At 45.0% G+C, this 22,772-nt stretch overlaps 1 protein-coding gene across 1 annotated transcript in view; it reads right to left on the bottom strand.

Moving 5' to 3' along the window:
• Positions 1 to 3,064: 3,064 nt before the first annotated feature.
• The window catches only part of LOC147453093 (protein RETARDED ROOT GROWTH, mitochondrial-like), a 34,619-nt gene continuing 14,911 nt past the window's right edge, over positions 3,065 to 22,772 (bottom strand). Inside the window, exons 2-7 of the mRNA XM_086518598.1 lie at positions 7,671 to 7,791; positions 7,223 to 7,391; positions 3,804 to 3,952; positions 3,583 to 3,734; positions 3,289 to 3,403; positions 3,065 to 3,209 (exon numbers count right to left, since the gene is read on the bottom strand). Coding sequence (XP_086374724.1) covers positions 3,069 to 3,209; positions 3,289 to 3,403; positions 3,583 to 3,734; positions 3,804 to 3,952; positions 7,223 to 7,391; positions 7,671 to 7,791 — 847 coding nt within the window. The 3' untranslated portion in view covers positions 3,065 to 3,068. The remainder of the gene's footprint in view (positions 3,210 to 3,288; positions 3,404 to 3,582; positions 3,735 to 3,803; positions 3,953 to 7,222; positions 7,392 to 7,670; positions 7,792 to 22,772) is intronic.

Raw genomic sequence — 22,772 nt, 5'->3', positions numbered from 1 at the left:
GGAAGAAGAGGATGACACACTCACCATATGTATCCCTCAAGGAGGAAATCATGGAGACATTTATGACTTTCACGACCCAAAGCCAATCTCCACCACGGAGCACACAGGGACAGAGAGGACCTCCACAGATACCACTACACCCATACCATACAAACAACACCTAATCCGTTTAGGATCATGCATCATCTCGTTATTTACAGCATGGCGTTATGGCAATCATCTAGGGGTTTGACATGTATACCACCATCACTATCAAGAGATGGCATTACATCATCGGCTTCGCGAGGCACCCCACCTGCTCACATCCTTCACCATACCACCACCACCTATTGGGGTTGACCACGTATATCTTGCTCTCTCCTTCACTAGTCCACCTAAATATACATCACACACCACCATACATTTCACACATGAGCGAGCTAGAATTTACTCATCCCACCCATATGAGCGTATATATACTCTAGATCCCGACACACCAATAACCACGCTCACTAACCAACTCTTCGCTGTCCTACACACTTCAATCCTCAACTGCTTCCCACACACCATTCATAACGGCCGACCTCCACCTCCTCGAACACTGCCCCAAAAGTTAATACGATGAGGAATGCAAAGACCTATATAGAGCATTGGGGGAGATCATGGACAGCGAGAGTAGACGGACGAAGACCATCACATGACGAAAACAACGGGCCTTCGAGGAGGCACATGAGCTTGACCTATGTCACCTCCTCATGAGTACAAACTACAACAACAACATGGAGGATTCTCTGAGAGCCACGCCACGCCACGCCACGCCACACCCCTTGGAGGACCCTCACATATGGCATGACTAAGCAAAACGCCTATACTAGATCCCTGGACAACCATTGATCGCAAAGCCATCAGACCCTCGCCCCACTATCTCCACCTTGTTCACATCTAGTTTGGTGGACAAAACTATTGGAGGCCTACAAAATGGCCGTTCAACAGACCACACTGGCCTACAGAGTGAGCACCTGATCTACACCACAAACACCATGCCCCCCTTGAAAGACTGTCTTTTCAATCAAGACTTGGTTGAGGGACTACCGAAGGAGTGGAGTACGCACACCATTGTGCCAGACCCAAGGAACTATAGGACTATCATGATTGGTCACACATTGGCCAAACTATACGAGGCAAGCTTAGCACATATGCAGAGGCATCAAGTCTAGGAGCACCATGACAAGCGGGTTTCACACACTTTCTCACCTGTCAACCACATCTTCATGCTTCGACATCTGATTGATGGAGTAAAGGCACGGAAAACGAGGCTCTAGATGCTTTGGGCTATTCATTCTCTATATGCATAGGTCACAGGTAGAGTACGACGCCAAGGTGGACTATCACATCCCTATGCTAGCACCATTGGAGTGAAGCAAGGTTGCCCCCTATCCCGGACTCTATTTGGCCTCTATATCGATGGGACATTAGACTACATTTTAAAGGCAAGGGGAGAGGGATTTGACTTGGCAGCTATACCAATCCATGTTATGCTTTATGTTGATGACATTATTTTGATTTTCGAGACACAAGGGTTTACAGAGCCACCTACGAGCTCTAAATGATTTTTGCTGACATAAAGGGCTCACAGTGAACCTTGGCAAGACCAAGGTCATGATCTTCCCTTTTACTGGCACTACTGATTGATTCTCCATGGCCCAAGCAACCAGAGATAAGACTCTGATTTGCAGTGCTGGCTACTCTGGAGCGCAAACGTCACCAAGCCAGACTTCCAGGAACCCCACACCAAGGGGTGCCTCTTTCATACCTTGGTCACAACTGCTATGATATATGCCGCCGCAATATGGGCACCAAGGCTATCAGCATCTCTATGGACACAAATAGAGCGCCCACAAATCATTATGATTTGACTTCACGTTGGCTTCACAACAAACCCTCACTTCCACATGACATCATCAAAGCAGAGTTAACTGCACCACCAATGTTGGTGGAGGCCTTATTTCAAACAATCTTCTTCATCCAACGCATGAGAGAGCTCATTAAAAAGACTTGCACGCACACACACTTGAATAAGGGTAGGTTGGTTACATAATATATGCTCAAGTTGACAACCTAATATATGCTAAAGTTGATTCAATTTTGCTACTAGAGCATATACCTTCACAATCTTGACAGAAGTGTAGGAAAAAGTGAAATTATTGGTGGTTGTGTAGGCCTGAGCACTTGGGATGGCTCTAAGACCTCGTTCAGACTGCCACAGGTGCCACCATCACTGAAAAGGGTCCTCAAATTTTCAAGTTCACACTGCAACTCAGAACCCAACTTTCAGCTACATCGCACGGCTCAGCAGCGGTGGGCCTGGGTTCAAACTGTATCGATGGTGTTCCCACTTCAAGCAGGGTGGAAAGTCCATGCATCCAAGGGGGTAGTGTTGCCTGCTTTACTGGTAGGTCTGGAAAGACATTAGCATTTTCCTGGCCAACGGGTGCTTGCCATAAGAACAATCACCTGTGTCTTAGCTGTTTGCTGAACCCAGCCTAAGCAGTGGACTTGATGTAGCCTATCCTTCCAAAATTGCCCAATCCTCCAAGTTTAATGAACTCTTTGCATATAGAAAACCGCCAAAGCAGGCTTATCTCATGAAACCAAGCAGGCAGTTCCATCTATACTCCATTCATATGAACTCCGCAAAACAGGGGGCTTACAAAACAGAACCCAAAATAATGATAAAATTTTGTCTGCAATTAAACCAGAAAATCAGAAGATTGAAGAGGCAATATACAAGCAAACAAACATCTCATTCAGCAACTCCTAAATTGTATTCAGCAACTCGTAAGGTGTGTGCTCAGACATGTACGATGCTAGAGACAAGGAAGACATGGTGTACAACGCATTGATTTGATTTCGATTATATTACAAGGATGATCGACCCCCCCCCCCCCCCCCCCCCCCTCCCAGAAAAAGAAAACGAAAACGAAAAAAATTAGATACAAACTACGCAATATCGCCAATTCCGTGAATGCCACCAATGCCATGTTATGCATCATCCACTTCAGCTGCTCCACTGCTGAAAACATACCCTCTCAAGTAACTGCAGCGAGGCCCTCTCGCAATAGGGCATACAAGCTCACAGAAAGCTCACACGATATTAATATGATTATCAACCATTCCATAGCAGCCGACTTTTTGTTTTGTTGCACTTCAAGAAAAAACTCCACACTCCTCTGCAGCCATAATCAACATAAGCAACAGAATGCAGCTGCACGTTAATGGCCATAACCTCAATGGAATTTCTATTCCCACCTGGATAGTCTTCAGCTTAAAATTCATGTTTTCAAAGCGGTCAATCATCTCAAATTCTTCCTGAAGATATTCCCATATGGACGCATATCTAGAATCTCGCCATGCAGATTCTGACCTGCATGGAAGGAAACCACAGTAAGCCATGCCTGAGTTTAAAAATTAAGGTGAAATTCTGCAGCTAAGCAAAGCTGAAGAGACCTCTCACATTGGGTCACAACCAACCATGTAAAGGCATTGGCAAAGGAAACTACACACGACCAAAGAGCATCTGTTAGCATTGCAAGTAAAATTTACCTGTCTAAAAGGCGAACCCGAAGAACAAGGTCAGTGAGGGTGGTGTTGGCAGATGCAACAAGCTGAAATAGTTCCTTTTTGGGCATAGTGAAGTCGCCAGTCTCCTCCATGCCACTATTTAGTCTACTAAATATGTTGACCATGCCATCCGCCTGCAAATTAAACAAAACCCCTTACTTATCAATCATAACAGTTACCTACAATTGTAAGTAGACTAGTACCTTTCTGATATGGTGTTCCAAAGCAACACTTTGTGCTAAAACATTGCATACAACCCTTATATTGTCCAGGTCTAGCTTTTGAAGAAAGATGGTATCATAACCTGCCTGACTCCAAGTTGCTAGAGTAGGTCGCACGACAATCTTGTAATCTGCATCCATATGCCAAAAGTGAGAGAAAAAACGGGTGTGCCAGTGATTGTGATTTGGACAAACTCCAAGATTCTCTAGAAAAGACAACCAGCTCAACCTCTACTGCCTTGGTTACCCCAACCAGCTCCTTAGTCAACCTGCCCTAGAGGTAGTTTCTTTGTGAATGTGAATTACATGGCATACAATAACATACCTTTGAGGTTGAAATTTGCAATTTTGTGGTGTTGCATGTCAATTTTATAACAGTGAATGCTTACAGTGCACTCACATCACGATAGCTCGATATATTATGCTATCTAGCTGCGAAATTCTCAGAAACAAGGGCGAGCTGGAATGAAAGCTTCCAATCTCAGAAATGGCATGCTAAACCTTTCAACCACTGTCATACCCTCTCTAGAGTCAAAGGTAGCCATAGTGGAGGTTGCATTGATCAAGTTAACATGGAAGCTGAAAATAACAGCCAAGAAACGGAACAAGCCGCGGAAGAGGATGTCAAAATACGCAACGGAAGATGCAATGAAGACAAGAACTGGCATCCGATCCCGTGGACACCTCGACTCCGATCTGGCTAGACTTTGATAAGATCCTCTGATCAAGGGCCCCCTTGATCTGTTGCCAAAGCAAGTACTTGCTTTATTTCTTGCACAAATGCTGATGTCAAAACGCTAGGTACTGCTGATAAAAACGCCAGGAGATGCTTGATACTGCGGGCACTGCTTGGTGCTACTGTCCTCCTGTGTCTTTTGCCTTCTTCAAGCGCCCAATGGGTCACTTATATAGCTGCTAAAGCCTGGGTCGAGCAGCTCTCCAGAAAGCCCCACGATTTCGCTAGTTGAAAAGTCACTTAATTAATAAACTGACTGCAAGAGGTGGTTCACGCGCAGTTTGGGAGAGTTGATGCGGTGAAAATGCTTATGTTGGGTGCTGGATATTGATGATAATGCTAATGGATTGTGCAATCAGAGGGTATGCAGCTACTTGTGCCTGGACATGCACGTCCTCAGTACAGGCTCACAAAGGTGCCATAACACTTCCTAGGCTACATAAGAGGTAGGCACAGCTTGTCCACATGTACATAGGGTTAGATGTGCACGTGACACGCAAAGATCCAAGTCGTACAAGAATGGCCAACTCCCGCTACGGTACATGATGTACGTAGCTTTTTGGGATTGTGTTCCTATTATCAGAGGTTTATCTGAGGCTTTGCTCAAGTTGCAGGACCACTCCATGACCTAACAAGGAAGAAGATCCCTTTCAAATGGAGATCGACACAACAAGGTGCCTTTGATAGGCTAAAGTATCTATTAAGCCATGGACCTATTTTGATAGTGTCAAGACTTGAGGAAACCATTCGAGGTTCACTACGATGCTTCAGGTGATTGCATTGGTGCAGTGCTTAACCAAGAAGCCCATGCAATGGCTTATGAAAGTAGACCACTTAAGGATGCAAAATTGCATGCCTCGATCTACTAGAAGGAACTTATGACTGTGATTCACGCCTTGTCTACCTGGAAGCATTACCTCTAGGAGCGGATTTTGTGATCAAAACCGATCATCAGAGTTTACGGAATTTCCTTACGCAACGGAAATTATCTGAGCAGATGAGGTGGGCTAACTTTTTGTCCATGTTTCACTACCAGATCCTTCAAGCGGCTGGGAGTAAGAATGTGGCTGCAGACAAATTGTCTAGGCGGACTAGGGTGAATGCAATTACTTCTGTATATCACCAAGAACTAGAATCACTTCCAGCTTTGTGTCCAAATAACCCCGACTTCTCCTCTATTTGGAGTAAGTTATAGAATAGAGAGAATGAATATTCCTATTCCATTCCGGATGGTCACCTCTACCACCACCAAGTAATTTGCGTGGCGGTACCTTTGAGGAAGAAAATTATGAAAGAAGCACATGCTTCGCCCTATGCGGGTCATCGGAGAATTCTCCCTACGACTTTAGCATTGGAAAGATATTTTTTATTGCCAAGCCTTAAAGCAGACATTGATCAATATGTCAGGGAATGTTTGGTTTGCCTAAAGATAAAGTACGATCGGCATAAGACGCATGGGTTCCTACAACCTCTCTCTGTGCCTAATCAACCTTGGGAGAGTATTGCCATGGATTTTATTACGCATCTCCCAAAGACTCAAGACTAGAATCTGGACCATTGTGGACAGATTTAACAAGCAAGCTCACTTTATTCCGATCAAGAAAACGATCAAAGCGGATCATTGATTTTTATTTAATTTTTGGGACCCTCTTTTTGAAGTCACAAATGGCCGGACATTGTGTGGCCAATGTGAACGGTTTTATCTCAAGTTTAATAAGAATAAAGAAATATCGAAGGGGCGCCAGTCTTTGGGGCTACAAGGTGTCATTGTCTGCTTGGTAGCACTCTAGCTGCCAAGCCATGGTTTGTGTGAAGTGCTAATTCTCTAGTCACAAGTTTATTCGTGAAGTTTTCCTCTGTGTCATAAAGTCAAGTAAAGTTTATCAAGTAAAGATTCGGGTGAAGGCTAAAGTCTGCCGCCCTACGGGCCGGTTTCAGAACTACCTCACACTGGTCGGGCACAACCACAAAATAGCTCACACTCCCTAACACCTATCCTGAGAGAAATTGGGACCGACCGGACAAATCCAAAGAGTTGCCATAACTCTGACAGAGTATGGAATGGAAGTGCCAAAGATGAGTGTTTCTAATGGTGAAGCAGGCAGAGAAGTTGTACTCCCTTGAAGTAGAACACTTTGACGAGAACCTCAGGCTCTGATCCTGTAGATAGGTCTTCTACACCAGACTTTGTAAGATGGTTCCATCTTCTATAAAACTTACCAAGCACAAGCATCAACTGGGAGGCATATCTCATGATGGTCGTTTCATTATTTCTGTAGTTGTCAGTTTGAATGTGTTTCTCCCTAATACTATGTTCTTATCAAAAAACACAATCAGTATAATCTCATGTTTTCGGCGTTTTTCTTGAGCATCAAGTGCTTAAAGCAATGCATGTATCCCAATGAACTCGGCGTTTCCTAAGGCTACATTCTTTGTCTAAGTTGACCCTCAATTTTAATTTCAGCTTTCCGTCTCAAAAACACTCTCGGCTTCCATAGGCTTAATGTTGTTTTTTTACCTTCAGAAGCAACCCAGTTTTAAACAATGCATGCGTCATTGTTGTAAATGTTTTATTGCACACACGCATGTGGACATATACACACATGCCCCAAAGTAAATTTAGACCACATTCTAAACACTGGCAAACAAGTAAACAAACAGGTACCATCTTTTCTTGCTTCTTCTGTATGATCCAACGAAGCCAAGCAGTGCTTTTTGACAAGATTAAGATAAAGATCTTCCTCATCTTGCATTCGAAAATTGCCAAGGACAGCTGCTCCATAGTGAAAAACTACCAAAAATGGGCCAGAAGTCCACGATGTCCTGTCCTGCCACTTTACAACAAAATGAGCATCAGATTAGATGATCTTGCAGCCTGCCTGCTGCCACAGGCAAGTGTGTGCAGGCAAGAGTGTGTGTGTGTGTGTGTGTGTGTGTGTGTGTGTGTGTGTGTGAGAGAGAGAGAGAGAGAGAGAGAGAGAGAGAGAGAGAGAGAGAGTCACGTGGAGGATAAGGGGATGATTATGATGATGTGGGGCATGTCCATTAAAACACCAACACAAAAAGCATAACTGCAGAAAAAAATTCAATAGAATACTCTGAATCATACTTACACGTTTCTCTACTTGGTGGGGAGGGCCAACTGAGCAGAATTTGCATCTAGCAACCAGGGTAACACGAGAATAGTTGATAGTTTCCAAAAGCGGCTCATCCTTTAAAGCCTTCAAATCTACACTGGACAGCCTCGATATATCAGCAAACTAAATCTTAAAGCATAACAATGAACTGGGTTCATTATACCTAACCTCATTAGTCTACAAGAATCTTACAAAGAACAATAGCATAACAACAGCAACTTGGCCCCAACTTTTCTTAAGCCCAGACCAATTACTAAGCGCAAGACACAGCAGAATTAAACCAAACACCCCTAGGGGTTCTTAAACATGGGAAGAGCAGATTAATTGGTTTACACAACACACTTATCACTGCTTGTATCAAGTATGTTTTTTTTGGCAAGTGAAACAGAGCTCTCTTATCATGCATTACAAATTATCCAGGATGCTGCAAGGAGCCTGTCACTACGGGTTAGTACCGGATCTGGAAAGCTATCAAAACGGGCATGTAAGAAGAATGTCAGATAGCCACAACCGAGGGTAAAAATAGGACCGCTCATCCAAGCAACAATGCTATCAACTAACCAACTCCATGAGAAAGACTACAAAATAAAGACTCAAAAGTTGGAACTTGGGGGTTAAGGGATCCCAAAACTTGGGGCTCAAGACAAAGGTGAAAATAAGCACGCTAAATTTGGTAACCCAACTTGGAAGTTTGAAACCTTAGTTTAAAACTTAGCTTTTCCAAAAGTCTGCTATGCTCTTAAACTAGTTTGAAACCAACTATGACCACAGCCTCCAAAATTGAATAACAATGTTTTGCCACTGCCTTGAGAAAGCTCAATGTGTCCTAATGACTCAAAAGTGTACGGAGAAAATCTAACCAAATGTTCGGTACGTGTACAAGCAGTAATAGATGCTTCATTGCTAAAGACATGCACGCAATGAGCCTTCAAATGTTGGAGATATATCATCAATAAATGGTGACATCCTCGATTGCATGTCACTATCACGTGCACATCTAACCCTATGTCCATGTGGACAAGCTAACTCCTATTTCTAGGGTTTAGGATAGCCTAGGAAGTTATGGCACCCTTGTGAGCCTATACGCAAGATGTAACAGACTTGGACACTCCAAGTCAAGAATCAATCGCGTCAGCACCAAATAACCACTTCAAAACAATTCACAAATCACAATAGATTTGCACTAGCCCGGCGGAGTTCCGTGCCTAGAGATATGGGCCCCAAAGACTGGCGCCCCTTTCGGTATTTCTTTATGTATTAAAATCAATGTCAAAGTACAAGAGAGCGGTTAGGGTTCCACTCTCAGACTCGCGTCCAGATGCTCTGAGAAGTGAGCCCTACCTAATACACTAATTTAAAAGTTACAAGGGATGCCCAAAAGCAGAGCCCCAAAAGCTTTCAGTTCCAAAAAGCAGTTTCTCTCCCTCTCCCAATGAGAGTCTGTAAAAATAAAGCAATTGATCTTTCTCTCAAAGCGTAGCCAAAAAGCTGCTAAAAATTGCGTCGCTAGGAGCTTTTTCCCCACCTCCACAATTTCCGAAAACTGCTGCCGCGTGGCATTGGCGCCAACTTTTAGGGTTTTTCAGCCACTTAGGGTTTCAGCCAGCAGTTAGGGTTAGGGTTTCCAGAAATTAGGGTTTCTGCAAAATTAGGGCTTCTGGCAAAAATTAGGGTTTGGAGGATTTTTAGGGTTTCTGCTCTGTCGGTAGCCACGTCATCACTTTGTGACACAAGACATGCATGTCCAGGCACTTTAGATTAGTTGCATACTCTCTGATTGCACATGAGCATAGCCAATGTCTACTACCTGTAGGCATTGGGGAGTGTTCCCATACAGTTACATTTGTACCCAGTCTAGGTGTCTATTTGCATGTGAAGCACCTCTTATAAGCGAGTTAATTAACTTATAAGCACTTTAGATTAGTTGCATACCCTCTAATTGCACATGGGCATAGCCAATGTCTGCTACGTGTAGGCATTGGGGAGTGTTCCCATACAGTTGCATTAATACCCAATCTAGGTATTTATCTGCATCTGAAGCACCTCTTATAAGTGAGTTCATTAACTTACTAATAAGTGACATTTTTAGAAATCGTGAGATTTTATTTGGCATTGCCCGACACAGCTTTAATCCCATAAATGAGTGACCCTGGGGGTCACTTCTCAAGCATAAGTCGGTACCCTCAATACCAGTACCCAATACGTGCAATACCATCAGCATCCATGGCGTTTTTGCATCAGCGTTTTCAGCCATGACCAGCAGACCATCGGCGTTTTCAGCCATGAGTGGCAGATTCGCATCGCCATCAGTTTTCAGCCCTAGCATTCTTCAGGAGTTGCAGATTTCAGCCATGTCTCAGTGTTTTCAGATTCAGCCCTCTGATCAGCCAGCCTTTTTCAGTTTTCAACCCATCGCCGACAGCAGATCAGCCCATACCCTCGTCGAAGTCACAGATCCTATTCAGCATCCCTAGCGTTCTGCATTTTCAGCCCTTAGCCTTTGTAATCCAAGCACCTATAGCAAGATCCCATCTGCATCTCAGCATCTAGGACAATTGTAACAGCATTTGTGCAATCTAAAGTAAATACCTCTCTAGCAATAGAGAGGGGCACGAGCTGGGAGTACCTACAGAGCTTATTTGGGGGTCATGGCATTATACAGGTTAGTAGTGGGGCATGTACGCACCTCAGAGGCCTATCTACAGCAGTTCACTCCACTATTGGAGTGAAGCAAGGTTGCCCGCTCTCTCCTACTCTAATTGGTATGTATGTGGATGAGGTTTCTGACTACATTGAGAGAGATGGTGATAGAGGAGCACAGCTGGCAGGGTCATGGATTCCACTATTGTTATATGTTGATGATATCGTGTTGATCTCCGACTCCTCGGAGGGGATGCAATGTCACTTGGATGCTTTGCACAGGTTCGCCCATGAAAGTGGTTTGTCTATTAACCTTGGTAAAACCAAGGTCATGGTATTTAATACCACCCCACAATGGATCAGGAGGTCAACGCCCGCATTCACATACGGCCAGGAGACGGTGGAGTATACAGAAGCTTACACTTACCTTGGAGTGGTTTTCAGTGGACCAGCATTTTCATTGAGGAGAGCAGCAGAGACTGGACTGACCAGAGCCCACGCAACATTGGGTAGATTGAAGAGGATGTGTTCACATGTTCAGTTTCAGGAGCCTCGGACGAAGCTCTGGCTCTTTGACACTCTTGTGGCTTCTGCATTGCTCTATGGAGCTGAGATTTGGGGACCTTCATTGGACCATCACGGGAGGACATGTCGCACTAATGGATGGGGGGACATGGAGAAGCCACTAGTCTCTATGATCTCACGGCTCATTAGAGCCAAGGCTTCAATACCACGGGCCATTATCCGGACAGAGCTAGCTGCCCCCCCAACTAGTGGTAGAGGCGCTCACCAGATCCGTCTCCTTCATACACCGCATGTGGGAACTTCCTAGAGACAGATATGCCTGCCTTGCACTTGAGTGCTCTAGCCAATTAGCCATGCAGGGAGATACAGCATGTTGGTATGGGGAGATGACATCATCGTTTCACGCACATGGGTTCAGTATAGACAGTTTGCCCCCCTTCTAGTACTCACTGGATGCACCCTCTCTGACTCTTACACAGTCCGAGATCACCAGGCTCATCTGCCAAGACCTTGCTCAGCTAGACACCAGGAGGACATGCATACAGCCAGCACAGGAGTTGGACACGAAGATGGCTTTCTACAGAGAGCATCTTCTCTAGCTTACGACGATGTGCTATTGGCCAGATACGCACATCTTCACACCAGCTGCGGATCGGGACTCGAAGATACAGTGGAGAACCGGCAGAGGCCAAGACATGCCCCCTGTGTGACATAGAGCCTGAGACAGAGTTGCACTACACTTGCCACTGCCCTGTCTACTACAAGATACGTGGCCGCTTCCACTACTTGTTCATAGAGGGCTTTGGACCACTCTCCAGAGTCATGCGATACGAGGATCAGAGATGCTTGGGTCTGTTTTTGCTCGAGCTGCGCAGACACAGAGACAGCCTGATGAGGAGAGAGACTAGCCAGTCTCAGAGACGGATCACACACTTCTTTAAAGCAGACACTGGACACCCGGAGGAGCTACTACCACAGGAGAGCTCGTCGCCTCACACAAGAGGCACACTGATTGACCGAGCGACCGAGCTAGGGAGATCCAGACGCCCGGGACTGCAGAGGACTACACAGCATCGACGGAGGCTGCATCAAAGGATTCGGATCACTTTGGCCCGACATGCACAACGCCCAGTCATGCTATTGATCATGGAGGAGATTGATGAGATCCGCCAGCGATCGATGCTGGATCTTTTGTGATTTAGCTATCCCACCTAGCTGCTTAGCTCACACCTAGCAGTTTAGGATTCCATAGTATTTTCTGTCACGTGACACATCCAACCCTATGTGTCCGTGCACAAGCTACAGCAGCACAAGGGTTCCGTCAGTCTAGTCAGTCTAGATTAGCAAGTGTTCTGACACTTTTGTGAGTTTGTTTGCAGACCGTGCATGCCGAGGCACTTAGTGTAGATGCATATCCTCTGGTTGCACACAACATGATCATAAACATTCCTATCAGAATCCGTTAGAATCCTTCAGGGAAATTTTCCAGTGCATTTAGCCTATTTTACCTATTTTTGACATTTTGCACTTATTATTTTAAGTGACTTTTGTTGGAAAGTAGGTAGGGTGTAACAGACTTGGACACTCCAAGTCAAGAATCAAACGCGACAGCACCAAATAACCACTATACCCAAGACCCTCAAGAACCCCAAGACCCGCAAGAACCCAAGTTCCTCGTGAACTTAAGAACCAAGACCACAAGAACCCAAGACTTCAGTGGATGGTCATCACTCGAAGCGGAATAGATACTTCGCTTGGAGGTGATGAGCATGAGAGGGGCGAAGAAGAATTTTCCCCACCAAGAGGTTTTTCCGACCCTCCCCTTCCCCATCTACGCCAAGGATTGCACTAACTCCTATGGAGGAGTTGGAGCAGATGTTTATGGAAAGAAAGTTAGAACGCGAAGAAAGAAAGGCAGAAAGAAAGGCTTACGAAGAACGAAGGGCAACCATAGATCGTGAATACGAAGAAGGAATAACAGCCATAGCGCGTGAGAGCGAGCAAGCACGCTTGGTCAGCACTTGGAAGCCAGAGAAAGACAAGCCAAATTTGATCGCGAGAACAACGAAAGACAAGCAGAATATGATCGCGAGAACAAAGCAAGACAGGAAAAGGGCGCCCAACACCTGAAACAGTTGTGGTGACTTTTTTCTCAAGTATAGGCGTACTTTGCACACAAACAGGAAAAGGAGCCTCTCTCAGTCTCTTCTTCTCCCAAGCATGACATACATGATTTGCATGATGATGATTTGAATGACAATGATAAGCATTGATGAGTTCGATGATAACGATGAGCATGATGATTTGCATGATCAAGATGTGATTTCTCACAAGCATGATGAGTTGCATGAAGAAGATGTGATTATTCACAAGGATGATGTGTTAGTTGATGCTTTTTCTAGCGAAGCTAACCTCGTTGCAGATTCGATCAATCACGAAGGATCGATCTTGGCTCTCGAGCCTAGGTCCAAAGAACCCCTTCAGGAAGAACCGATCTTGGATCTCGAGCCTCGGTCCACAGAACCCTCACAGGAAGTATTATGTGTTCACATGATTCATACGCACGCATTCTTCGAGTGTTTCATCGTGATCGTTTCCTGTATTTTAGTCGGCGTCTTTATGTGATCCCTTTTCCTAGGCATGACATATTGCTCGTTGAGCACGTTTCACTCATGAATGAGCACGAATGTATGCGGATTGTTCATGAAGTATGCATTCAAGGAAGTCACATTCCATGTCTCTTCCTTAGCATGACACATTCATAGAAAGAGCACATGAAAGAATGAGCACCAAGCATGGACATTTTCATTGTGATTTGTCGCAGTTGATTGATTTAGATTAGAAGAGAAAGATTCCATCTCATTGTTTGCGTGTCTATGGTGAACGGCTTAGCACTCCGTCTCTTTGTTCATCTACATTGCATGCAGGGTCTTTGAGGAAGACGAGATTTTTTCCACTCACTTTACATGGAATAGGTATGTTCATGGTTTTGTGTTGGAAGTGGTTTCAAGAATTTTCAACCATGGAGATTCTGGAAGAAGAAAGAAGCATGACTCTCGACGAAGTTGAAGCATTGAAGAAGCCACAGAAGACTTTGTGTCGCTTTCGACACGACCCAAAGAAGCAAGCGTTACAGACCTTTATAAAGTTCAAGTACAGCACGACCCACACATCAGAGTGGGCCGGCGAAGAGTCCCTTCCAGGATTCCGGATGCTATTGGCGATCTCCCTCGACGCCATACAGTTCGGTACCAGTATCTCACTTTGAAAAGGAGGGGATGTCACGTGACACATCCAACCCTATGTGTCCGTGGACAAGCTACAGCACGACAAGGGTTCCGTCAGTCCAGTCACTCTAGATTAGCAAGTGTTCTGGCACTTTTGTGAGTCTGTTCGCAGACCGTGCATGCCCAGGCACTTAGTGTAGATGCATATCCTCTAGTTGAACACAGCATGATCATAAGCATTCCTATCAGAATCCATCAGAATCCTTCAGGGGAATTTTCTAGTGCATTTAGCCTATTTTACCTATTTTTGACATTTTTCACTTCCTATTTTTAAGTGACTTTTGTTGGAAAATAGGTAGGGCAAATTGGGTAAGATACTATATAAGCAAACCAAGGCTAGCACTATTTGGCAGAAGAAGGGGAGCATCAGGCATTCACGTGCAACAGGCCCTCTCGAGACACTTCTTAGCAAGACCAACCCTTGGCGATTTCATCCCCTCGTGTTTTCCCTCCAAGCAAGTCCATCTCAGCCCTAGCGTTTTCAGCAGATACTCATCGCCATCAGCACCCCCACAATAGCGTTTTTAGCAGGGCTCCATCGCCGCAAGTCCCCCCTTTTGCAGGCATTTTGCAGCATATCATGATCGCCCACATCCCTTGCGTTTTCAGCAGTGCATAGCCGCAGATTCTCAGTGTTTTGACAGCCCTAAACCAGCAATTTCAGCAGGCAGAATTCAGCCCACAGCAACGTTTTTGGTCGCTGCAACCGGCCCGTAGGGCGGTAGGCGTTGGCTTTCACCCGAAATTCTTTACTTTAAACACACACACAGAGCACTTTGCAAAGGAGACCTGCGACGGGAATTAACACTTAATCACACACACGGCTCGGAAGCTAGAATGCTCCGAGCAGACACCAACAACCTGTAGGCCCCAAAATTGACGCCCCTTTCAGTATTTCTTTATTCTTTATCAAAGGGAATAAAACCTGTGATCTCCCACAAGCTGCCCCGCACAATCTAGGCTAAGAAACGCCTGTTCGGGCCCGATTTCGGTAGCATAACTGTACTAGGACGCTTCACAGTCAATATCCCCACGTAATAGGTGACTTTCCCGACGCATACGGACACTTTGCAAAACCTGGCGAGAATCTGCAGCACGCTGAATTCTCTGTTTTCTGCCCCGAAAATGCGCCAGTTCACCTGTACAACGGTCCCCTTGCGTCCCCGAACCTCTTGGGGGTATTAGGGTCCGTTTAGGGCCGAAACCCTAAACCTGCAAAAATACACAGCAGGCTGTAATTCCTTGTTTTGGGCTCCGTTTCGCGTGCCGGTCGCATCCGTAGCAAGACCTCCAGCTCCCGCACCTGTAGGGCTACTTGCCCTTTGAATCGGACGAGATTTCTGGCGTGAAACCTCTCCGAATTCACCTGTACCTGCGGGGGATTAGCCGCTAGCTAATCCAGTACCTGTGCAAGAGGCTCTTGCCTCGGCAATCGCACATGAACCCACATAACTGTACATTGGTCAAATGAAAAGCCCACTAGCGGGGCATAACATACTGCTCGTAGGGGAGAGAGAGAGCAGTGTGTAGCGTGCAGGGCATCACTCCTGGCACCACACTGTACATGAGAGGGAAAGGAAGCACTCCATAACTCTTAACCTGTGACAGAAGCTGAAATGAGGCCTCTCCCAGCTTAAAAATCAGCGCCCATTTTTCTGTAGGAGGAAAGTCCATGAAAAACTGACACTTGGCGCATTTTCAAGCATTTTTCCGTTTCGGGTTTGCCACTTAAAAATATCCTGACCGGTTGCCCAGTTGACTTCGCGGCAGAGTTATAAAATGTTCCCCTAGTCATACCGGAGGTAATGACGTGAACACATTTCACGGCCCAAAATAGCAGTTCCCTAAATTTTAGGAAGATGCTTCCGTTGGGCTCCCACTGGTCTTCTGACCATCTATCCTCATTGGAGCCGCATCCAAAAGTGCAATGTGGCCCAACTATCGGATACTTTTTGTTGGTAGTTCCACCTTGACTTTACGCCTTAATTGAGTTCACTTCCATGTATCCACCAACTTGCTAAGTGCGACGGGGGGACCTATATGATCTTGCTCTGAGCCTAGACATCCTCTTACCATACGAATTCCAATGCCGACCACTTCCCGTCTGCGGGTGAATCTACCGTTCACATTGGCCATACAATGTCCGACAATTTGCTACTTCAAAAAGAGGGTCTCAAAACATATAAAATAAACCCCATTGGCAAGAAACCAACAACCAAGGTTAGCAGTTGCCACATCTCTGTGACATGGTTAATAACTGCCACGTCCTCGTGACAGTCGCAGCAAAATTCAGCCATTAGCGTTTTTTGGACAGCAGATAAAGAACCTCAGATTTCAGCCATAGCGTCGGTCTCGTCATCCCTGTCGTCGACATCGACATAGCCTAGACTTGCATCAGTCACATGCATTCAGTTTGTACCAGTTTGTGCAATCAATAGTAGACCACCCTCACCGACGAGAGTGGGGCTTCGGAGGAGGGTTTTACGTCTCTGGTGTCGTATTCTCTTCTCTCTCTATCTCTTAGTCTCATACACTTGCACGCACAGTGTCCATTCACTTTGTTTGTGATCATTGCACTCTCTCATTAAGAAAGGAAGGCTCTCCCTTCCATAAGAACAAAAGGAACCTTGAGCACAGTTCAGAGCACTCATCTTGAGCAAAGTGCAAACATTCATTCCGCTGCTCCTAACATTTTATTTTGTCATTTTTGTTACTCTGACCTTGTATCAGATCCACCACATTGTAACTTTCTGGTCTCATAGGTCACTTTGGCCTTTTGAAGACGTTAATATAACATTTCATTTCATCTCTCTCTCTCTCTCTCTCTCTCTCTCTCTCTCTCTCTCTCTCTCTCATCCTTCATTCACAGCATCGTTCTCTCTTTTCTCCTTAGTCTTTGCGCATCTCTCATGAAGTAAAAGGAACTCTCTCATTCAGTAAAAGAAACCTTGATTACGCACTGAGCACTCATCCTGAGCATTCACCATCAATCACTTCCGCTGCACATTACAGTAACGATTGTAGTACAAGATTAGCCCTGCATATGTTTTTTAGTCCATCACCATTATTTTCCTTGACTTTTCAATGGTCAGTTAATCCCTTTTTCTATCCAACTTTCCCATTTTAAGATGAGGTGACATACTTGTTAGCTTTTATGACAAATGTCATTATTTTGATGATGACACAACTTTTTTATGAACCTGTTCAAGCCTAATGTGGGCACCCCTTATTTTTAGAGCACTTAAATTCCTAAGTATATGTCAGATGCATTGAATTGAGAGAATAGGTGAAATCTAAAATTCACACTTCCACAATTCCTTCTCCTTTCCTTGTCTTCTTTAAATATGTACGATATATTTTAATTTATTTTCTTTTTACTTGTTTTCTTGGGAACCCTTGAAAAGTGCAAGTGGACATTGCATGGCAAATGTGAAACAGCTACGGCCGAACAGGTTTCTCACGTCGAGAGTCTAGGTCGGTCAGTCTGGGACTGGTCAGGCCAGTTAGCACTGAATTCTAATGAGTATGAAAGCCTGTGTGCACCAGATGGGATTTGGGCCACTCGGCAAGTCATTTACAACTTTATAAGTTGGTGGGAACTAGGGAATTAACTAAAAAGGGGCAAACTGGACACTTGGCAGAAGCGAGCAACCTGCAAGACACCTCAGCAAGAGGGGGCGCCCAAATGAGGGTTGAGGCTGATTTTTGCTTCACTGTGACTTACAATGTGTGTGTGTGAGTAGTGGGTGCACGTTCACAGCTTTAATGGAAAGCTTGCCTTCTCCTTTGTCTCATGTAGCGCGAGGATCTGCTCTCGCGCATCTCTCTCCCTCTTTTTGCACATAAGGTAATGCCCCACTAGTTGGGCTGCTCAGATGATCATGTACAGTTCTAAGAGTTGTATGCGCGTTTGCCAAGGCAAGAGCCTTCTAAACTGGAAGTGGATTAGCTAATTGCTAATCCCCCACAAGTATGCACAATTCCATCGTGAAAGATTGCGAAATTGGAGAGTTTTCTCGCATGAAAACTCGTCCAATTTACAGGGGAACTGTCCCATTGCATGCGGGAGCCCTTGGGACACGTGTAGGCATGTTCGCTCTGCAAAAACGATCCAAAACAGAGAATTACAGCCTGCTGTCTTTTTCTGCAGGTTTAGGGTTTCGCGCCTAAATTGCAAGGGAACACCAAGGGAGCCTCGGGAAGGCCTTGGCATGCTTAGACAAGGCTTTGGGCACCTGGCAGTGGCAAAACAGGGAATTACAGCACGCTGAATTTCTGTTACAGCTCACCAAAAAGCTTCTAAATTGCGAGGGAATCCATCCTAGACAGGTACTTTTGACCTACAGGAGTTTTGGCGCCGTTATGCTGCCGAAATCAGGTCGGAAACCTGCGTTTTCAGCCCTCGCCAGGTTTGGACAGCTTTGTGAGAGTTTGATCTAAGTGTTCGGATCGTCTACTTTCAATTGATAAAAGAAATACCAAAAGGGGCGGCAGTCTTTGGGGCCTACAGGGTGTTGCTCTCGTGTGCTAAGTGACATTCTAGTAGCTGGGTGGACGCATCTGTGTTCTCTTTTCTTCACAATGCTCTGTGTGAAGTTAATAGGTAATTTAAATTGTACCGCCCTCTATTGTGTACAAGCCGGTTTAGTGAGACCTAAGTTCTCAAAGCGGAGCCCTATCTCCCTCTTAAAGTATTCAAAAATCTGAAACTTGCTTTGCCTACAACTTCCTGATGCTTGGCCGCTTTTCCACTTATGGTGGAGCACTGAGAGGGCTATTTCTTAGTGATGAGTGTAGCGCATTCCAGAGTCTTGTCCACAATTGGCATAGTGTACAACATGGGCCGACGATACCGAACGGTGGGAGAAGGTCAAGACACTTAATGCTATGGTGAAGCCCATTGTCCACCTACTTCTGGTCATGCATGGATAGCATGCAGCCATGCATAGGCAAAGTATATGAAGCCATGGATCAAATGATTGAGAAGCTCGAGAAGCTTGTGATGGATGAGGACGACAACGAAAAAATCAAGTCCTTGTGTGTTTCTAGGTGAAATCCCTACTTGCAACGACCTTCGTGGTGGACCCCAAATATCAAGGCAAGACGCAAGAGAGTGATACATAGATAATGAATGGGTTCTGCCTTGTCTTGAACTGCCTTGGTCCTAATGAAGACATCGGCCCTCTCTCTCTCTCTCTCTCTCTCTCTCTCTCTCTCTCTCTCTCTCTCTCTCAGCATCGGCGGAGGCTGCATCAGAGGATTCGGATCACTTTGGCTCGACATGCACGACGCCCGGTCAAACTACTTACCATGGAGGAGATTGATGAGATCCGCCAACGACCGATGCTGGATCTCTTGTGATCTAGCTATCCCAGCTAGCTGTGTTCACAACTAGTAGTTTAGGATTCCATAGTATTTTATTGTGACATTTGTCATTTCATTTTTGTCATTGTTGTCATCTTGTTACTCTGACTCTGACTTTGTATCAGATCCACCACATTGTAACTTTCTGGTCTCATAGGTCACTTTGGCCTTTTGAAGACGTTAATATAACACTACATTTCATTTCACCTCTCTCTCTCTCTCTCTCTCTCTCTCTCTCTCTCTCTCTCTCTCTCTCTCTCTCTCTGTGAAAGGACTCGTATGGTACTCTAGATGCACACTTGGATCGCACCAAGATTGTGGTGCCGCTATGGTGGGAGGATTATGGATCAAATGGGCCTCATCTACGGCAATTCATCGTTTGTGTTCTTGGCCAGGCGGAGAGCTCAAGTTGCTTGGAGCAACACTGGAGTTATATAGCCACATGTAAGGTGCAATGGAAGTGAATGTTGAACTTTGCTCAAGATGAGTGCTCCGAACTTTGCTCAAGGGTTCCTTTTACTTACGGAAGGGAGAGCCTTCCGTTCCTTTAATGAGAGAGTGTAAATGATCACAAACAAAGTGTCACGTGACACATCCAGCCCTATGTGTCCATGGACAAGCTACAATATAATCAGGGTTCAGTTCAATCAAGCCAGTCTAGAATAGGAAGTGAACTGACACTTTTGTGAGTCTGTTCGCAGACCGTACATGTCCAGACACTTAGAGTAGATGCATATCCTCCGGTTGCACACAGCATGATCATCAGCATTACCATCGGAATCCATGAGGAGCATTTTCCAATGCATTAAATCTATTTTCCCTATTTTTGACATTTTTCACTTATTTATTACGTGACTTTTGTTGGAAACTAGGTAGAGCAATTTTGCAAAGTTTGTAGACATAGAAACCTAGCGCTAGCACTTATGGGCAAAAGAGGTAGCAGGAGCAGCTTGCTCAACAGGCAACTTCTCAACAAGACCCCCACAGAGGCCTAGCGTTTTTGCAAGAGACAGCAGAACCTAGCATTTTTGGATTCAAGACCAACCCTGGCGTTTTGCACAGCAGATCAGCCCGACGACCACAGTAGATAGCAGATCCCCTAGCGTTATTAGATTCCACAACAGGAAGACAATTCAGCCCTAGCGTTTTTGGATTGCAGTTCAGCCCTTAGCGTTTTGCAGTTCCATCGCGACAAGATCAACAATTAGACCAACGTTTTCAATTTTCGTCGTCGTCGTCGTCGTCATCGAAATCGTCGGCAAGACCATTGTACGAGGATTGTGCAATCAATAGCATAGACCTCTCTCACCATAGAAAGTGAGGCCCTTGGAGGAGGGTTTGACAACATTGTGGTGTCGTGTTCTTCTCTCTCTCCCTCTCTCTCAGTCTCAGCACCTTCATTCACATGTTTATCCGTCAAATTCTAGTCTTCTTTAAAGACTGTGCATGCAATGTAGATAAACATATAGACGGAGTGTCAACCGTTCATCAAACACACGCAAACAATGGAATCGAAACTTGTCTTTCTGATCTAAATCTATCAACTGTGGTAAATCACAATGGAAATGCCGATGCTTGATGCTCAATCCTTCATGTGCTCATTCGGATACTGTGTCATGCCAAGGAAGTGACATGGAATGTGAATTCCTTGAATGCAAACATTTCATCTTTTCATGAGTAATCCGCATACATCCATGCTCATTCATGAGAGAATTGTGTTCATCGTCCAATATGGCATGCCTATGAAAAGGGATCACATAAAGACAGTGACTAAAATACAGGAAACCGTCACGAATGAAACACTCGAACAATGCGTATTGATTAATCATGCGCATACACAATACTTCCTGTGGGGGTCCTTTGGACCTCGACTTGAGAGCCAAGATCGGTTCTTCGTGATTTATCAAATCTGCAATGAGGTCAACGTCACTAGAAAAAGCATCAACTAAACCATCATCCTTGTGAACAATCGCATCTATATCATGCAATTCATCATGCTTGTGAACAATCACATCTTGATCATGCAAATCATACGTATCGTGCTTTGGAGAGGAAAAGACTAAGAGAGACTCCTTCTCTTGATTCTATTCAATCTTCCCCTGCACATTAGAAATGAGAGATTAAGAATGAACAACTTGCTCCCCACGAATGACAATAGGAGTCACTTTTAGCATTGAAAGTAAAAGTATTAGCTGCCCAATCAATGAGAGGGTTATACTCACGAAACCATCGAATGCCTAAAAGCATATCACATCCTGAGAGAAAAGATACTACAAATTTTCTGTGGAAGAACGCTTGTTGATATCACGTGACACATCCCAACCCTATGTGTCCGTGGCCAAGCTACACCACAGCAGGGTTCAGTCAGTTCAATCAAGTCTAGAATAGAAGTGATCTGGCACTTTTGTGAGTCTATTCGTAGACCGTGCATGCCCAATCACTTAGCATAGATGCATATCCTCCGATTGCACACAGCATGATCATCAGAATCCATTCGCATCAGTTAGGGGAATTTTCCAGTGCATTTATCCTATTTTCCTATTTATTGGGATTTTCACTTATTATTTTTAAGTGACTTTCCAACAAAAGCAATTTTGCTAAGTTAATATATAAGCAAATCAAAGTTCACACTTTCTGGCAGAAGAGGCAGCAGGAGCACCTTGCTCAACAGGCAACTTCTCAGCAAGACCAACCCCCGCGACTACTCTGGCGTTTTCTCCACAGAAGACCTAGCATTTTTGCATCAGATCAGCCTTGGCGATTTGTGCACAGCAGATCAGCCCCGGCGTCATAACGACACAGCAGATCAGCCTAGCGTTTTTACATTTGCAGAACCCCGGTGACAGAAGGACCAATTTCAGCCCCTGGCGTTTTTGGATTTCAGCAGCAAATTAAGACCGGCATTATTCACCTAAAGTGTAGCAGATTCAGCCCGTAATGACCATCAGTTTTCAGCCCTAAGAAACCTCATTTTTCAGCCAAGAAAACGCAAGTCATTTTCAGCCACCGAAACAGTCCCGAAATTCAACGATTAGAAGATCTCAGATTTCAGCCATCGTCGTCGTCGTCGTCGTCGTCGTCGTCGGCATAGACCAAGTTGCATAGTCCATTGCATACGCATTGTACACCTTTGTGCAATCAAGACATAGACCACTCTCACCGACGAGAGTGGGGCCTTCGGAGGAGGGTTTTACAAACCTCTCGGTGTCGTATTTCTTCTCTCTCCTTCTCTCAGTCTCATTCACTTGCACGCACAATCCAC

This window comes from Adiantum capillus-veneris, chromosome 8 (assembly GCF_014529385.1).
Source record: "Adiantum capillus-veneris isolate H3 chromosome 8, ASM1452938v2, whole genome shotgun sequence".
Taxonomy (NCBI): domain Eukaryota; kingdom Viridiplantae; phylum Streptophyta; class Polypodiopsida; order Polypodiales; family Pteridaceae; genus Adiantum; species Adiantum capillus-veneris.
Note: the sequence above shows the minus strand (reverse complement) of the source record. Positions and strands in the feature narration are given on the sequence as shown.